The sequence below is a fragment of the Colias eurytheme genome, chromosome 14 (genome assembly GCF_061535395.1).
Source record: "Colias eurytheme isolate Ceu_HAF_F1 chromosome 14, ilColEury1 Martin Lab GWU primary, whole genome shotgun sequence".
Lineage (NCBI taxonomy): Eukaryota > Metazoa > Arthropoda > Insecta > Lepidoptera > Pieridae > Colias > Colias eurytheme.
In genome coordinates, this window is record NC_142993.1 from 7,874,836 (window position 1) to 7,893,586 (window position 18,751).

At 30.9% G+C, this 18,751-nt stretch overlaps 2 protein-coding genes across 2 annotated transcripts; both read left to right on the forward strand.

Moving 5' to 3' along the window:
- The first annotated feature begins 3,462 nt into the window (after positions 1–3,462).
- On the forward strand, positions 3,463–9,411 carry LOC149902993 (protein takeout-like). Its single transcript, XM_090109248.1, has 5 exons — positions 3,463–3,559; positions 6,873–7,092; positions 7,771–7,901; positions 8,444–8,596; positions 9,220–9,411. Exons 1-5 carry the CDS (start codon positions 3,502–3,504, stop codon positions 9,369–9,371), a joined length of 714 nt encoding a protein of 237 aa, XP_089965374.1. The 5' UTR covers positions 3,463–3,501; the 3' UTR covers positions 9,372–9,411.
- A 3,260-nt stretch (positions 9,412–12,671) lies between these two features.
- LOC149902994 (protein takeout-like) lies at positions 12,672–18,314 on the forward strand. The gene is made up of 5 exons (XM_090109249.1): positions 12,672–12,903; positions 13,296–13,515; positions 16,226–16,356; positions 17,267–17,419; positions 18,100–18,314. Exons 1-5 carry the CDS (start codon positions 12,846–12,848, stop codon positions 18,249–18,251), a joined length of 714 nt encoding a protein of 237 aa, XP_089965375.1. The 5' UTR covers positions 12,672–12,845; the 3' UTR covers positions 18,252–18,314.
- The last annotated feature ends 437 nt before the right edge of the window (positions 18,315–18,751 follow it).

An 18,751-nucleotide genomic window follows, 5' to 3' on the forward strand; every position in this document is an offset into this window, starting at 1 on the left:
CTTTTAGTCATAGACATGTTATTAGCATGTTATGGACCGTCACGTCGGATTTTAGCTTCAAATGTAAAACTTAACATTTTGAAAATCATAAAATATTTTTGACTCTTGTTCTGTTGTGACAGAAAAAAAAAGAAATGTAAGTATCCTAATATTATGGAGTTTCTAAAGCTGCGCAATAAGTAACTTATTATGAAGCGGGAATATTATTATGATCAAATACATATAATATTTTATAGGTTTTGCTGAAGCCGGTTATATAGCAATTATTGATAATTTTATTATTAATTGAAGATACGGAATTAAGACGTATATTAATATCGTTCGGAGAATTCCGACTAGCAATGGAAATTTTTATTTGTTAAAAAACGTAATCATCTTTTAAGCTATTTATCAATATAAATTTTAAACTTAAGTGAATCTATACTAATATTATAAAGCTGAAGAGTTTCTTTGTTTGAACGCGCTAATCTCAGGAACTACTGGTCCGATTTGAAAAACGGCTATAGGCTATGTATCATCACGCTAAGACCTACAGGAGCGGAGCCGCAAGCAACAGCTAGTTAAATATAAAACACCTAAAGCTTTATTCATGCGATGAATTTGAATTCCTTAGTTAATTATTCGAAAACTTAAAACTTTCAAAATCTCTGCTTATTGTAGGTACATACCTACTAATACGTAATCGCACCTATTTCAGAACAATATTCTTTCCTCTTTTATCTTGTTTTCCTGCAGCAGCAGCAATCAGCTGCAAGCAGAACTGTCGACTTTAGATATACAACACATAGAGGGAAAGCAGGTCGTTAAAATGAAAAGACTGAATCTAGAAATCTTAGGTTTTATAATAGCCAAGAACGAATAGGTTATGTGGTTAACATGCTGCTCTACCATATTTTATATTGACAGTAACTAATGAAACAACACTTATCAAATAGCTAATCTATACAGTAATAAGAAATTTTTGGTTTAGATGGTTGTTATTCTTTAATTACACAGAAATACAAACGCAAACAGCTCCTTGTGAACGTTGGGAATAGTAAATTCTCATCATATTATTACACTAGGTATGCCGAGCATTTGCAAACTGACGAATGCCTTTTGTAAACTAAGAATAATACACTTTGCCTGCAACATAAATATTACAACATGTAAGTAATTAGTATAGGCTTCCACCAGAAAGTACTGAGGTGTCCTATGTCCTAACTTAGTTCGACGCCCATAACTTACCAGTTCGAGACGAAATATATTATATAGGCTTAATAATTATAGATAGGAGAATTTTAAATCAGTCTAGGTTGCTTCGTTTATCAATACTAAGTGGATGATATCTTAATATACATAATAGCGTGAATTATTTAAATATTTTACTTATAAAATTATAAAATTTAGTGCCCAGTTCTTATCAAAAAGTCTCTAAATAGAAAATGTTATAATGAGAGCAATAAAATGAGTGGATATATCAAAGTGCTTATAATGCTATAATAACATGTCTGCTTTTTTGGGTGTATTCAAAACAAAGAAATCTACTTATTAACACTAATTAATAAAAAATATTCATAACATTAAAGCTGAAAAATTATAAGTGCTACACTTCATACCTATGTACTAAATAGTGCACCAATGATTTACCTAAAAAATATTTAATATTTAATACAACGCTATTTTCGGCTCCTACGTAACTTCGTAGTTTTTAATGTAGTTATATCACCTATCGCATTAATAATATTAGGGGAAATAGCTGCCTACCTGACTTTTCTTATTTTATAATAATATGGCTATAAGATTTTTGTGTATATTTCGTAAATATATTAAAGTGTAAGCTTTTTATATAGGTAATCTTCCAAATATTATCCATATTTCTACTACTGTTAGATTGCTTTGTGGAAAAACATGGATGATGAACTCTTCAAGCCAAAACTAAGTGCTTAATAACAGTTGATAACTAATTGTCTAATTATTGGAAATTTATGAAATCTAGCATAGAGATAGACTAGAAGAAAATCAAGCCGGTAGCTGGTGCTAATACATTTTATTTGTATTAGATTTTTTCATCTAGAAGGAAACAATTAGCTTAATTAAAATATAACACTGAGTGGAGATTAACGTAAAAAATTATTAAAATAATTGTAAAATTGTTGGTGCTTATTAACAACTATAAAAACTCGTCTGAATTTCATTAAACTCACATATGCCGGCTGCGGGAAGTTAGAAAATAAAAACCGGCCAAGTGCGAGTCGGACTCGCGCACCGAGGGTTCCGTACAAACCTGCAATTTTTTTTTTCACGGTTTAAAGGCAATTAGATCTAAGTATTTGATATGAATTTCAACTTGATAGCCTTACCCGTTTATGAGGAAATGGGTAGTAAGTTTAAAATTATTAAAAAAAAATATATCATGTGATGTAACTAAAAATTTATGGTTTTCGTAATTTTTCCTTTATCTATGCTATAAGACGTTGCTTCGTACCAAATTTCAAGATTCTGAGTTCACGGGAAGCACCCTGTAGGTTTTGATTCCCTTGCAAGTGTCGAAAATTTGCGGCATAAACGGCTGTATCTTTTGATTGCGTTGGCTTAGAAGTTTGATTTTTTCACAGCTTCAAGGGACAGTAGACCTGAGTAATTGATATAAATTTCAGCTTCATATCTCCACGCGTTCCTGAGAAAAAGGGTCTTGACAGACGGACGGACGGACGGACGGACAGACGGACAACAAAGTGATCCTATAAGGGTTCCGTTTTTTCCTTTTGAGGTACAGAACCCTAAAAAAACATAGATTTTCAGGAAAAATATAGCAAAATTTTTTTTATGTAATTTTGTTGTTTAAGTATTTTCTACGCAAATTATTATCTATGCAAAACTACAAGTCCCTTCGCGATTAGTACCTATAGATACCAATAGTGGGACACCCTGTATTATTATTTATTATCATTGACATTATCGAGAAATACCTAGGTTCGTAGGCATTATTTTTTTGGTACAACTAATGCCAAATAAATTAGGTACGGAGCAAAATATAATTGCTCAAAAAAACCGATAACAAGAGGATTGAAGATGATTTTTTACGAACTATTTATGTTACTGACACTGTGTTAAATTCTGTCATGTAATTTAAAATAACGAGACGTCTTTATATTAATTTATGATTTATAGGTTCTATTCAGAAACATTAATAACATTATGATGAAGTAATAATTGCATTTCTTTGTTTCAGTGAGTTAGTTTGACTACTGAATGCTATATAATGGGTATATAAATAATATAAAAGAAACACGTGTCATTGAAAAAAGTCAGATTCTTACGTCTACAACAAGACATCCTGAATAGACCATTTAGCCATTTTACGAAACGTCAGTTTCTACCAATTATCTGTTTTATTATATTCATTATAGACTAGTATCACGTGGACCTAGTCTTGTTTATAAAGCCTTCTTGGTTGTTATCGAAACAAACAACGTCAGGCATCGGCCGTGAATATACGTGTTAAGTAATTTATTAAAAATGATGGAAACCAAATATTTAGTGCTTCTTCTAGCGTGTACTACTTGTACTTATGGAGGTAAATATTTTTCTTTTTTATTATTATAATTATTGGTTAATAATATATTAACGTTAATTTTCTTTTATTAAAAGTTAATTTATTATTAGTTATATATCAAAATAATCATAAAATAATTAACATCATTTAAAATTTTAACACGAAAGCTTTATAATGTTGAAACAATGCATGAATTTCACACTTAAGAATATATGCATGTATGTTTGTCACTCTTTCATATGAAAAGCTTATCACAAAGCTATAAAAATTAAAGCTATTGCTCGCGACTTTGACCAAGAAAGCAACTTTGACTTGCGAAACAAATGTATGTACTAACCTCTGTAAGGAGTGAAAACATTTTAGAATTCTCTCACTACAAAATTCTAAGAACAATTGGTAGAATGGAAGTGCAGTTGAATAGTGCATTGGTACAGGTCCGTAAATATTTAATCTTTATTATATTATCTCTCTAAGGCTGTGCCGGATTTACCATCATCAAAATACTTTAGAAAGATTTTTTTTTATCATAGAACGGCTAATTTAATTCTGAGATCCTGGAAGATTTACCTAACAACTAGCTGCGCTTCGCGGTTTCATTCGCATGGCTCCACTCCTGTTGGCCTTTGCGTAATTATATATAACCTATAGCCTTCGTCGATAAATGGGCTATTTAACACCGAAAGAATTTTTCAAATCGGACCAGTAGTACCTGAGATTTGCTCGTTCAAATAAACAAAAAAAATCATCAGCTTTATAATATTAAGTATAGATAAAACGTAGCTTTAACTTTATCAAAAACGTAATCGTATTATACAAATATAATAAGAGTAATGGAACGACAGCATAATATATAAAATGCCGAACTAAGATTGAACAACCATAAATCCTTGGTGTCTACTGATTCAATGATATAATATGTAAACGACATTTTAACCTTATGGAATATATTTCATGAGGTCAGTGTATTTACTTCCGATATCTTAACAACGTCAAAGTGTTTGTTTACAAAGTAAACAGTTACTAGGTCATTTGGTAGCATTACTCATAAGCTTTTATGAATAATGACTGATTCAAGCACCTTAAACCGCTCTTAAAAAGTTTATTTTTCCCCATTTCTTGCAACATTTTCCATGATAAACTATTTAGATTGCATTTTTTCAAAAATAATGATAGGCTTCGTGGAATTTTCATGCTCACAATTGTGATATAATATTTATCCATTCGATCGTTAATCTTCTTATATATAAAAATGAATCGCAAAATGTGTTGGTAAGCGCATAACTCGAGAACGGCTGAACCGATTTAGATAATTCTTTTTTTATTATATTCCTTGAAGTACGAGGATGGTTTTTATGTAGGGAAAACGTAAACATGTACCACGGGCGAAGCCGGGGCGGACCGCTAGTAGATTATAAATTAAAACCTAAACGCAATTCTTGAATCGATGTGACAGTTGACACTGCTGAAATGTAAAATTAAAGAAAACATTTCATCTTACCTACCTTGTGATACTTTAAATTCTTAGGTAAAATTAATTATAGAGGATACTATGGTAACATAAGCAATAAAAGAGACAATTTGCCGGCTTCTTGTTACAAAAAAAAGCACACATTAAACTCATTAAGCCATAATATATAATAGAACAATGCCAATAAATCAGTAATTGTAAGCAATTAATTATTTCTCACAGGGACTATTTATTGACATGCAATATTTCATACGAGAGGACAAAGATGAACACATGCTATGAATTTACATTTAAACCGTCACGACAACGTCTGTCGTTCGTTGTTCTGCGGTCTGCCCCATAATTGCCCCTATATCGTGTTTTTTTTCCATAAACACCTTCCTTATGCCTAAACAACTCCGTTAAAAAACTTTGCCCAATTTTTCGAGCAGTTCTCGAACGCTTTATACATTTGGCGATTCATTGTTATTGTATTGATTAGCAATCTACCTTGATACAGCAAGGATGTATCCTTGGATGTATGCGTCTTGAAAAAAGTCTAGCACGGAAAAAATAATTAATCAATGATTTATAGATTTGCTATAAGTCAAAGTTCAATTATATTGTGATGACGTTATAAGTTTCATTTACATAATACGTAATACGAGCATACTTATCAATATTATTTAGGGCCGATTTTTCAATGCTTGGATAAAACTTATTCGTCGAATAATGTATAAAACTACCATTTTAAAAACGTATTCTAATTGCCCGTATTTGACAGTTTACGTGACATCTTAATAATATCGTGTAATACTTTATTAGACGGATAAGTTTTATCCAAGCATTAAAAAATCGGCCCTTATATTCATAAATAATATTAATACAATTAGACTTAGAGCCATTTAATAGAGAATGGCCTGACTAGCTTAATTATTTTTATATGTAAAACTCTATATTTCTAGTAGTTAAATTGATTCCTCAAATTTGTGTGCACAATATGTATAACAGGCGTGTGTTATCCAAATCTAACTGAATACTTTCATGCAATATTTAAAAGGATTAAATATTTATAATATTTTTTTATTAAATTACCTCTCAAAATTATAAGAAAGTTAGCTAACGCCATCCGTGTACCTCAATTTAAGAACAGGAAATACTTATTTAAATTTTTTTTTAAATTCAAATACATTATACATCGTGTTAAATTTATCTAAAAGAAAAAATACATTTTCTAAAATATAGTATTATTATTTGATGTTCAAAATCATTTATTCTACACAAAAGCAATATTTTAAACATAATATAATTATCATTAACGCTTGCATTAAAACAGCATAAGTTCAAGTGTAAAAAAATTGTAATGGTACATAAAAAATAATACCTAGGTACTGAGAATATAATGAATTCGATCATTAGGCCGCATCGATTTTTTATATTGTTCAAAACTAAGGTTCGAAACTTTACAAATATTTATCCATACTAATATCACAGACTAATCTAATATTATAAAATGCGAAAGTAACTCAGTCTGTCTGTTACTTAATCACGCCTTAACTACTGAACCAATTTGCATGAAATTTGGTATAGAGACATTTTGATACCCGAGAAAGGACATAGGACAGGTTTTATCCCGGATATCCTACGGGAACGGGCTTTTCTTTGAAAACGCGGGCGAAGCCGCGGGCGGAAAGCTAGTATTCTATAAAACTTCAAACAATAGTGGTTATTTAAATTCAAACGTGATGAACATTTGCATTTATCGTGCAGATTAGTAAATTAATCAATCTAATTTCTAAAAGTCGTCCATATTATGCTACCGTTCTGACTTCTGATACAACCTTTTGATATACAATATACATGTTTACCTTCTTCCTTTAATTCCAGCCTCTTTCATAACAAAATGTAAGGGAGGTGATTCAAAATGCATGAAGGATTCTGCTCAAGCCGCCATCCCTATGTTCTCTGGTGGACTGCCAGAGTACGGAGTCAAGTCCCTGGACCCTCTCCTTATTAAGAAGACTGATGCTAGCTCACCAAATCTGAAGCTCGTTATTACAGACTATACGATTACTGGTTTGAGGAACTGCGTGATGAAGAAAGTCAAGTAAGTAAATTATATCTGAATGCTTAAAAAAAATATCTTATATATAAAAATGAATCGCAAAATGTGTTGGTAAGCGCATAACTCGAGAACGGCTCAACCGATTTCGATAATTCTTTTTTTATTATATTCCTTGAAGTACGAGGATGGTTTTTATGTAGAGAAAACGTAAATATTATGTACCACGGGCGAAGCCGGGGCGGACCGCTAGTTTGCTATAAAAACGATACCTATTAATTCATCAATACATTAATCGATGCAAATCATAATTCTCACATCTTAGTGATAATATTATATTATGAACATAACGGAAGCCAAATAAGGACGCTTATAAAATTTAAAACATGGGTTCCTAAGAGAAATTTTAAAATAATTGTTCGTAATCAAATTTCAAGTGATTTTTTTATTGAATCTAGGTAAAAAGTTTAATCAGATTACATCACGGTGAATACTCATGAGTACAAAATCCCAATTATTTGTTACGCATTTAAACTGCATTCATAATTAACACGGAAACGTTTTTTATTTACTCCAAGTTTTAACCTTTGTACCTATACAAAGAGGTGTTTACTTCAACAATTTTTAAGATACATATATGAATAATAAGGCCTTTGATATTCTAGAAGAAATTAAAATATTTCTTTGAAAAACATTGACTCATGAATTATTAATAATTTGCAGATATGACAAGCCTAAGTCGAAAATGTTTTTGAAGCTTTTATGCTCTGGTCAGCTCGAAGGGACCTATGAAATGAACGGACAACTGCTGATCCTCTCGATTCAAGGAAATGGGCCGATCCACGTCGCACTTCGTGAGTTTTTATTTTATTACCTGTTATACAAAAGTTACGACTATTTTATATATTTTATAGAAATCCTAAAGAAGGTAATGACTAGACATAGGTACTATAGCACAAACAGGCAGTGCTTGCTCTAATTACAATGTTTAATAGAAATTCAATACATTAAGTTTCATAAAATGACTCCAAAAAAAGTATTCTATAAATTGAGAATCTGTGTCGTTGCAATCCTCGATTTGTGAATATCGTATAAGGATTTAACTACAGTTTAATATTTTAAAATTTTAAACCGTAAGTGGATTAGAAAATTTTCTGTATTTTGAATTTTATAATTATCAACAATTATTTAGAGATTACATTACTGAACCAAATAATGGGAAAAATATTTTTAATATAATACATGCTCGAATTAAAAGAAGCAAATATTTGTCCCTCTTAATTATAAGTTAAAAATGGATTAATTAGGCATTAATAAGGGAAAGAATCTTGCAAATAGGATTTCTTTAAACGTGTTAAACACCTCATATGTTTAATTTTTAACATAATAATTTCAGGCAAGGCTGAGATAAGCGTGGAACTTGATATGGCTGAAATCGAGAAGAATGGAGCTATGCACTGGGACATCAAGAACTGGAAACACAGCTATGAACTAAAGGACCGTTCTGATGTCGTGTTTGAAAACCTTTTAAGTGGAAGTGATGTTCTCGGTTAGTATATAGATAACGATCCTTCCCTTCATAGTCCTTTTAATGAAGTAGCTATATTAATTATTTTCCCTAATTACTCCTTTCCTTATTCCTAAGACTTTAAAAGTGAAATACACATTTGGATAGGTTTATTTCTTCAAATATTTTTCTTCTTTTAATTCCCTTAATCATCAATCCTTTCTTCATTCCTCATCATTTAAAAGTGAGTTAAATTTGCGGAGTAGTGCTTGAGGATCCCCTGCAAATTTTCAAGGGCGGTCGTAATCGCTTGCGATACACTGAAGAAGTATAAATTTTGCCTGTTCATAAAAATTGGCAAAATCAGACAAAGCCAATTTATATACAATGGAAATAAGTTTAGGCGATTTACTTTTATTGAAACAGAAATACATAACATGTAATGTATTCAGATGAATTTTATGTTGTTTTATCTATCAAATAATAAGTAAAAATCTTATGTCGTCCTAAATAAGGCTTTTTAAGCTTTTATAAACAACATGAAAACGAGATTTTTTTAACTGATTTTAAAATTGTATTTTGTACAATACTTTAATGCGATATGACTGTAGTTCCTAGATCTCTACTTTAAGCTTACAAAAAATAAATTGTTTTTCCCATTCCAGCGCAAGCAGCCAACGACGTCATCAAAGAAAGTGGAAACGAAATTATCCTCGAAGTCGGATCTCCAGTCATTAGAGATGTCGTCAAAGCTGTGGTTGAGAATATCAACGAATTCTTCCATCATGTACCCTTAAGTGAACTGACCTTGGACTAAATTAAATTATTGGATAGCTATTAAACTAAATTAATTGGTACATCTTCTTTTATTTTAACGTTATGTCTCATTCAAATATTTTAGATATCCATAGATAGATTTTAATTATAGTATTATTTATTTTAAGTAGCTGTGTCGAATGTGTTTGATATTGTATACTATCAAAAGTGTTGAATGAAGATTTTTCGGCTATTTACAAATTGCCAAAAAAATTGCAGGCTATTTACAAATTGAACACTTTTACCGCAATCGAAACCACTGGATAAAAAGAGATTTACATAGTGAAATAAAAACACCATAACAGTAGTATTTGCGTGAAAGAGTAACAAACACACACACACACACACACACACACACACACACACCCTCACAAACTTTCGCATTTACAATATTTTAGTAGGGTTATTTTAATATGAAAATGAAAAAATGTTAGGAGTTCCAAGTAGGTACTTTATTAATTACTAGATTTCCGCCCGCGGCTTCGCCCGCGTTTGCAAAGGAAAACCCGCATAGTTCCCGTTCCCGTGGGATTTCCGGGATAAAAACTATCCTATGTGTTAATCCAAGTTACCCTCTATATGTGTGCTAAATTTCATTGTAATCGGTTCAGTAGTTTTTACGTGAAAGAGTAACAAAAATCCATACATCCATACATCCATACATCCTTACAAACTTTCGCCTTTATAATATATTTATTAGATACTAGCGGTCCGCCCCGGCTTCGCCCGTGGTACATAATATTTACGTTTTCTCTACATAAAAACCATCCTCGTACTTCAAGGAATATAATAAAAAAAGAATGATCGAAATCGGTTCAGCCGTTCTCGAGTTATGCGCTTACCAACACATTTTGCGATTCATTTTTATATATAAGATTCGATATTAGATATTAGATAAAAACTTTTAACCGCGTAATAATATGAATAATATACACAAAAACATTATTTTATAACTATGTATAATATTTTATTAAAACCGGTTCATAAGGCCAATTAGTTTCCATCGTAAAACATTTTCTGACTTTTATGGGAAAGACAAAAATAATAGGTCGGTAGAATCGGAATTACTTTACGGATTTCTTAATACGAAAAAAAAATATTATTTTTAAAATGATATGTTTATTTTCAAAGTTTATATTATGGAAGAACCATGGAAAGACGTTCAGTAAAGGGCCGCCTAGTGTACCTACTAGGAGAGAATTCCGTAAGGGATGTATCCCATAAGGAATTTTCCTACAATATACCTCCCTATATGATGATTGCACATTATCTTAGCTTGTTTCACATTGAATTTATTTTATCTACAATAAAAAATACTACCGCAACATAAATTATACGTAATATAGCAAATTTATATTTTACTTTTAGTTTTATTGTAATTGTTTTTGTATGCTTTGTTCTATTTAATCTAATCCAAATCAAAACAAACAGGAAGAGGAAAACTTTACGAACAGACATATAAAAAAAACAATCATTATATATACAGTAGTAAATACTATAAGCATTAAACAATTTTCCTCTAAAGCTTTGTCTTAGAACGTTATGTTACCTATTTTATTCATACCATTTTAACAAAAAATAACAACTATCATTGACTTTTTTGAGTGACTGACTAGCAGTCCGCTCCGTCTTCGCCCGTGGTACATGTTTACGTTTTCTCTCCATAAGAACAATCGTCGTACTTCAAGGAATATTATAAAAAGAGAATTAACGAAATCGTAGCGCAGCGCTTACCCAACACATTTTTATATAATACTAGCGGTCCGCCCCGGCTTCGCCCGTGGTACATATGAAAAATAGATGTTGGCCGATTCTCAGACTTACCCGATATGCACAGAAAATTTCATGAGAATCGGTCCACCCGTTTCGGAGGAGTATGCAGACTAACATTGTGACACGAGAATTTTATATATAAGAAATAGTTAAATCTAATGCACGATCAAACCTAATAGATACTATTCGTCCATGTAGATACTAAACTTAAACATTATACATTGAGACACTAATTGATATAAACTAATTTGTTTTAAAAGCAAGTGCATTATTTTATTTAAGAGAAAAACATGTCAAAACAAATACAAATTATATCCAAAAAAATACAATAATTTCCTTACATTATTTCATACCTTACTAAATTAATAGGGCAATATTTCAAACAAGCTAAAAGACGTTTATTTTATCATCTCACTGACCTTTGTGTTAGAATCTCCTTTGACTGTCCTTATAATATTGCCGTATCACAAGATATTCTAATTTGAATTTGCTGGTTATATTTAATAAAGGAATACACAATTTTAATATTTAATTAAATAATGTAAATGTTGCAATAAACCGCTGAAATAAATGCCGTCAATCTCATAGACAAACAGACAAAAATTACAATTTTAAGGTGAGTGAATTAGTTCTGTATTGTTAATTATTTCCCCAAGAATAGGTATATTTATCTATTTCCTCGTATAAATAATCTAATCCTCGTATAAATATTTCCGATTAGTTACAGTTTTTAATATAGGTAATACTCGTATGTATAGATATATTTCACTAAAACTTTGCTTAGCGGTCATACATTTATTTTTCCTGCACCTAATGAAAAGGTTTCGATACCTAATGCATTCTTAAGTATACAAAAAAAAGCAATTTTTGGGCGGCAAAATTATGATATCGGGGTCAATGTATCATGAATCAAGGGTATAGATTATAGAGGGTCGACTATCTATATATATAAAAATAGACTCTACCAACCACGTAACAAAAGTTCTCTACTACATAATCTATAACACTATAGCTAATTTATTAGAAGTATGTATGTTTATTTCTATCTTTCTAATAATGCAGTAATAGCAATACGATCTCATAACTTTTTTTTGGTTTTAACATTAATATGAACGAAAACACAGTCACTAGATTTATTATAAAAGAAGATAGAGACAGAGAGCCACTTATGAACTTCTTGGCTATTTTTACTTAGTGTTTTAGATTATTATTCTAATAAATTTACTTGTATATGGCCCGCTGTTTGCGTGTATGTGTGTCTATGTCATGTGATGAAGAAGTATTTTGAATTAATATTTGTTTTATTATTTTATAATTTTATTTGTCACGTTCTCGACTTGCGGTCATTTGCGTTCAAAATACGAGGTGATATCATTAAAATTTTAATATACTTTTGAACCGGTCTTGATCCAAATAAAACAAGCTTTATTCAAAAACTATTACATAACAAGAAAATAGTTATGATGTATTACAATGTCGATCCTTTACGAGTATACAGGTCGAAATGAATAAATTGGCAGTTTTTTATAGTTATATTATAATTATATTTATAAGCAAAAGGATATGTACGTCATCGGTGGATGCCTTTAGTTTTATACCTACGCGTTCGTCCATTTATATGTGGGAAATTTTCAAAACGCCTAACAGAAAAGAGTCTAACCTGGTGCACATCACTTGTCCGAAAAATAGCAAATAACTCAAAATGCAGTCTTATTTACTTTTGTTGATAGTGTCTTTGTGTTATGTGTGTGCTGACCCTGGTAAGTGGTTTTTGTTCTTTTTATTTTATAATAAAATATATAAATGATGTCTGGTATGCAAATTCTGTGAATACTGTTTTTTATTACACTTTTAACGTAATTACCTGTTTTTCGCCAACATTTCGTATAGCACCTTTAGAATTTGTAATTTTTACTTTGACATAAATTATTGTGATCTTTTGTTATTGTTTTGTTGACAGAAATAAAACAAATATCCTAAGTTTGATAATATGATTGTCGTTTCTATTAAATTTAATAGCTAGGGGATAAATTGTAAATTATGTCACGGTGCTTCAAAAGTACTTTTTAGAAGAAGTGTGAAGTGTATAAATAAATGTTTGTGTTTGAGTTGAATCATACCAGAAATTTAATAAAATCCCTTATTTCTACAGTTCCCGTGGTAACAAAATGCAATGCGTCTGATGGGAAATGCTTGAAGTCAGTCACTCAAGAATCGATAGGAAAATTCGCAGCAGGCCTTCCAGATATCGGCATCGAGCCTTTGGACCCTGTTGTTCTAGATAAAGTGGACGCCAGCTCGCCCAACCTGAAACTAATACTAACTGATATTAAAGTTGAGGGCTTGAAGGATTGTATTGCTAAGAAAATTGAGTACGTATAGATTTGTTATTTATAATTACCGTTTTCTATCTTTACGCCGGATCGTTTTGTCTTGTTATTTAGCTAATATCCGTGAAATCTATATCTATATATATAAAACTCAAAGGTTACTGATATACAGGGTTACTTGTAAAACACCAGCAACCTTGCAAGACAAGATAGCTAACATCATAAGTAACAACATTTGTTCTACGACTTTTGATAATTTGTAAGATTTTATTTTAATACAAAAATAAATATAAAATATTCATTTAATTTTCCGTTTGAAAATTATAAACTACGCGCATCCCAAAAATTACGTAAACAAGAAGCGAACATGAGGGGAAAGGAGGCGTCGCGTCGTCCTTTCGATAATGAATAGAACATAGACTTACAAATGTTAGGAGAGTACAATAAAAACTTAAAAAGAATCATTTAAAAATAATGTATTGCGTTATGCCAAAAGTCGTAGAATAAATGTTGTTACTTATGATGTTAGCTATCTTGTCCTGAGAGGTTGCTGGTGTTTTACAAGTAACCCTGTATAGTGATCTATCAACGCACAGCCCAAACCACTGGACGTATCGGGCTAAAATTTGGCATGCAGGTAGATGTTAGGACGTAGGCATTTCCCGAAATTCTTGCGGGAACGGGGAAAAATGAGGATGCACGTACAAAGTCAAGATTTATAGATGGAGATTTTTTATTCTTAATGAATTTACTGTAACGATACAATATTGTTTTACAAAATTATATATTTTAGTATTGATTAATGGAAAAGACACATTATCGTAATTACTAATTCATTTGATACTAGCTTCCGCCCGCGACTCCGTCCGCGTGGATGGTCTCCATTTTGAGTAACTTTGACAATGACATCTTATAAATATCTATTGGACTCAAATACGGCTAGGCCTATAATAATACGCAACGTGTGTTCGCGGTTCTACAGAACAACGTCTATGGATAAAACTGAAAATTAAGATTAATTTTTTTTCTACGTATTTTTCCAGAATAAAAAGTATCATATTTTACGCCCAGGATAATAAGGTATAATTATACCAAGTTTCATCGAAATCGAACCGTTAGTTTTCACGTGATGTCTTCACATACAGACAGACAGACAGACAAAAAAATTTAAATCACATATTTTTTTGGGTTTGGTATCGATCCAGTAACACCCCCTGTTATTTATTTTTTCAATATTTTCAATGTACAGAATTGACCCTTCTACAGATTTATTATATGTATAGATACTTATGGGATATGCAAATGTTTCACTCATTACGGCCAAGTAGGTGATGCCTGCTAATTTTTATGTCCTGCCAGACCGAGACATCTTTTCTTGTAAGTTTCCACAGGGAAATAAACTCAGAACCCCTGTGCTCGTTAAAATAAACGGTAAAATACTCAAAAATATATTTATATTTTTAAACCCCAAATAGATCAGTGAATACACCTGACAAACAAGAAGTTAGTTCCATAACAACACAACTAAATTCGTTTAGATTTTGAATATCTAAATGAATAGATATAAATAGAGACCTATTGATTTATGACACATGCATTATAGATTTATTTTTAAATCATTGGTAAAATTCACTGTCATTGATAAAATTATTATTCATTAAACAACACAAAACTAGTTTATTCATTTAAAAATGATTATTCGAAAAGTAGATGTAAAGAAAATGTGTTTGTTTGTCTTTCTTTCACGTCACAACAGAGGGACTTAAAGTTATGATTTTTATGTGTGGAGATAATAAGGAGACTAGACTAGACATAAGCTACCTATATTACAATTTACAGCAGTTCAAAATCTCTTTGATTACGCGGGTGAAGCCTCGGACGGAAAGCTAGTATCTGTATTAAATTATTTTTACATTCTAATGGAATAGATATTGTTTTCCCTTATACAAATGAAGTTAGCCTTTACCGTATCTCTAAAACTTGTTTTAATGATGACCGCATATAACTTTATTTGTATTTCGTCTTCAGATTTCTTACTTAAAAACGAATGCAAAAACAAATGCACATAATTTAAAAGCAAATATTTGCAGCAGTTTTATTTAATAAGTATAATATAATATGACGTTATACCTTAATAACTATTATTGATGTATTTCTTATTATTTCTGAAATAATTGCTGAGGAAATTTAAAATACGAATATTGCTCTATATTTATGTGTATAAAATAAATACAACAATAATTTAGGTATGTCATTACTAATTATACTACAGAATGACAAGAATATAAATATTACTATTATGTTATTACAAAAACATTATAACATAGACTGCGAATATAGTGTATACCTATTAGAAAAAAAATTAATGAATATATAACAATTATTTTAATGAATATAAATTGAAACATTAATTAGGTACCTATATTACGAGAAAAATAATTAAGTGGTTGGAAAATATTATCTACTTTAATAATTTATTCGTTGCTTGACTTTTTTTGACTCTTCAGACCTTTGCTTGACTCTTCACGCAAGCACTCAAACATACATATAAACAGAGATTTTTTTAATGGACTAGTCACTAAAATATTAATATTTGGTTTTAATTTTACATACAAATAATTTAAAATGAAACTTTCGTTAGTTTTAATAAAAGGTAGGTACGTAGGTAGCTAAAGTAAATTTAATATTACATCCTTATCAACATTGTATAATTAATGAACCTCATTAAAATTATGTTTTTCTTACATTTCAGGCGTGATGTAGAACACAAAAAACTAATGGTCTCATTGCAATGCTCGATAGATTTGAATGGACACTACGATATGAATGGTCGTCTCTTGTTCCTTCCTATTGAAGGCAACGGCAAACTTACCGTGAAGCTGAGTAAGTTAAACCATAGATAATATCATATTTATATATATATGGACGATAAAAACCCATGGAGGGTTGTCTCGTAAAAACCAGAGGACAGTTCTTTGGCATGTTATTATTAATATATTATGATGTTACATATGTATTTTGTTAAATTAAATTGTAAAACTGACATGATTTAAAAGAGCAACTATGGAGTTTTTTGCCGGTTCTTCTCCGTAGATACTGCTTTCCGAATCGGTGGTAAATGTTAAAAATATGTAATGACATTTCAAAAGTGCTTCTATAAGAAGTCTAATTGAATAAATAAATGTTTGAGTTTGAGTTTCAATATTCTTTAGTGCACACACAAAGTTTGACAAAACCAGGATATTATTAGCAGCAGTTGGCAATAATACTATACTGTTAAACTGGATTGGAATTATTCTAAAAAATATCACTTAGGTATATTATATACGCAAAATTGCATTTGTTTGTCTGTCTCTGCAATGCAACGATTTTATTATACGATTTTTGGGTCTGGATTTATTGTAAAGAGGAGTACGGCTGTATATACTCTTAACTACGCGGTCTCAAAGGTAGTTGTCAATAAAATAAAAGAATACTTTTCTAGTTTTATATTTTGTATACAACATATTATAATATACCACTAAAAATCCAGATGAGAAATAAGGTCGTCGATGTATTAACTTTAGCCTGAGTTTTTTTAAGCTATTGCATAGCTTCTATCGCGGGCCTTGAGCGCGGGGACCGAATCCAGAAATTCCGTAACGAAAAAACCTCACGCTCCCCACTCCGACGGGCACGGAGGTGTGGCTTGAAGGCATAGCATGCAATAGCTTTACCGCGGCAGTCCCCAAGTGCCAAACGTCTTTTTTATTCTAAGTACAAACATTTAATTAACATCTTATTGTTACTTCAGATAAGGCCATATTCAAGGTGGTAGGTGAACTATCAGACATCACCAAGGACGGTAAAGTCTATTGGAATATCAAGACCTGGGACCACGCATACAAACTTCAAGAGAAATCCTCCGTGGTCTTCGAAAATCTGTTCAATGGAAACGAAGCTTTGTGTAAGAAATAAAAATAATTAAATAATTTTATTGTTATAATGTATGACGTATAATTATACTACATATATAATCAACTAGATTCAAAATCGCTTATTAAAAGGTGGCAAAAAACGAGCGACGCAGCGTTGCATGAAACATAAATAGAATTTAACAAGCCTATTGTACCTACTATTGCTCATTAAAAACTCTGCTCGATAAGTACATGCGTAGTCATAGACAATTTTTGAGTAACGAATAATTTTCACAAAAAAAAAATCAACTTTTGATAAAAATTCATAAAGCGTTTCATAGGAAGAACAATGAACAACAAATGCGATACACGCATAATAATATTCCTAACCAGAATAAAACCCAATAAGAAGACAAAACCCATAGTTATCAGAGCCCTTATCAGCGTGTTTTCTAACGCCAGCCTATCAGATACTTTTAGACTTCCATTCATCGACTAAATTTATCTTCAAAAATACGCTATTCAAAATAAAATATCTAGTATTAAGTATTGACACTCGCTATATAACTAAGAAAACTAATCAACTACAACAACGAGTGCTCTAATACTAGCCTATTTGTTTTTTTCATACATTTTCCACAATTTTGACCTTAAAAAACTCAACATATAATACCGTATACACTAGGTATAAGACTTAAAACTAATCATAATATGATCTATTCTATTCCAGCACAAGCAGCTGAACAAGTGATTAAAGACAATGGTAACGAGATTATCGATGAAGTCGGTAAGCCTGTGATCAAGGCAATCCTCACCAAGGTCGTTGATGCTGTGCAGCAGTTCTTCCACTCTGTACCCAAAGAACAATTGGCTGATGAATAAACTGACTGTTAAAATGATGTTTTAGCAATGATGAGAAATTGATTAAAGTGCTCTCTTTTCGAATTTACGTTTCATTTATTTTTATTGCATTTATAGATAGCAAACGATTTTTTTTATTATAATGTAATCATTATAAATGATTGTTCGCCTCTAAATTTTAATCTATCATAAATCGATAAGTAATTACGTACAAATGGTAAATTGAAGTATTAAGTTCATCTGTAAAATACTGATATATTTGACTCTTGAAACATGTACCTAAGTCTTGAGCATGAAAACGACAATCTATTCTAAACGACAATCCATGCCATATTGAAATAGCAACGTCATTTGAGTTTTCCCTATTGTTCAAAACAAACATGTTAATTAAATTTGCAGTCTCCGACATCAACTTTACAACATATTAATCATCACACAGTAAACAAATGCATAATTATATTTACCGCTTCATCACAGACACGATCTATCTATTCTTAAATCATACAAATCACGATGATTTA

Excerpts from the sequence above, each read along its gene's own strand:
- LOC149902993 (XM_090109248.1), top strand. The coding sequence starts at position 3,502 with ATGATGGAAACCAAATATTTAGTGCTTCTTCTAGCGTGTACTACTTGT. Across the intron at positions 7,093-7,770 it reads TGCGTGATGAAGAAAGTCAA|ATATGACAAGCCTAAGTCGA; the intron begins GTAAGTAAATTA and ends AATAATTTGCAG. Across the intron at positions 8,597-9,219 it reads AAGTGGAAGTGATGTTCTCG|CGCAAGCAGCCAACGACGTC; the intron begins GTTAGTATATAG and ends TTCCCATTCCAG.
- LOC149902994 (XM_090109249.1), top strand. The coding sequence starts at position 12,846 with ATGCAGTCTTATTTACTTTTGTTGATAGTGTCTTTGTGTTATGTGTGT. Across the intron at positions 12,904-13,295 it reads TTATGTGTGTGCTGACCCTG|TTCCCGTGGTAACAAAATGC; the intron begins GTAAGTGGTTTT and ends TTATTTCTACAG. Across the intron at positions 17,420-18,099 it reads CAATGGAAACGAAGCTTTGT|CACAAGCAGCTGAACAAGTG; the intron begins GTAAGAAATAAA and ends ATTCTATTCCAG.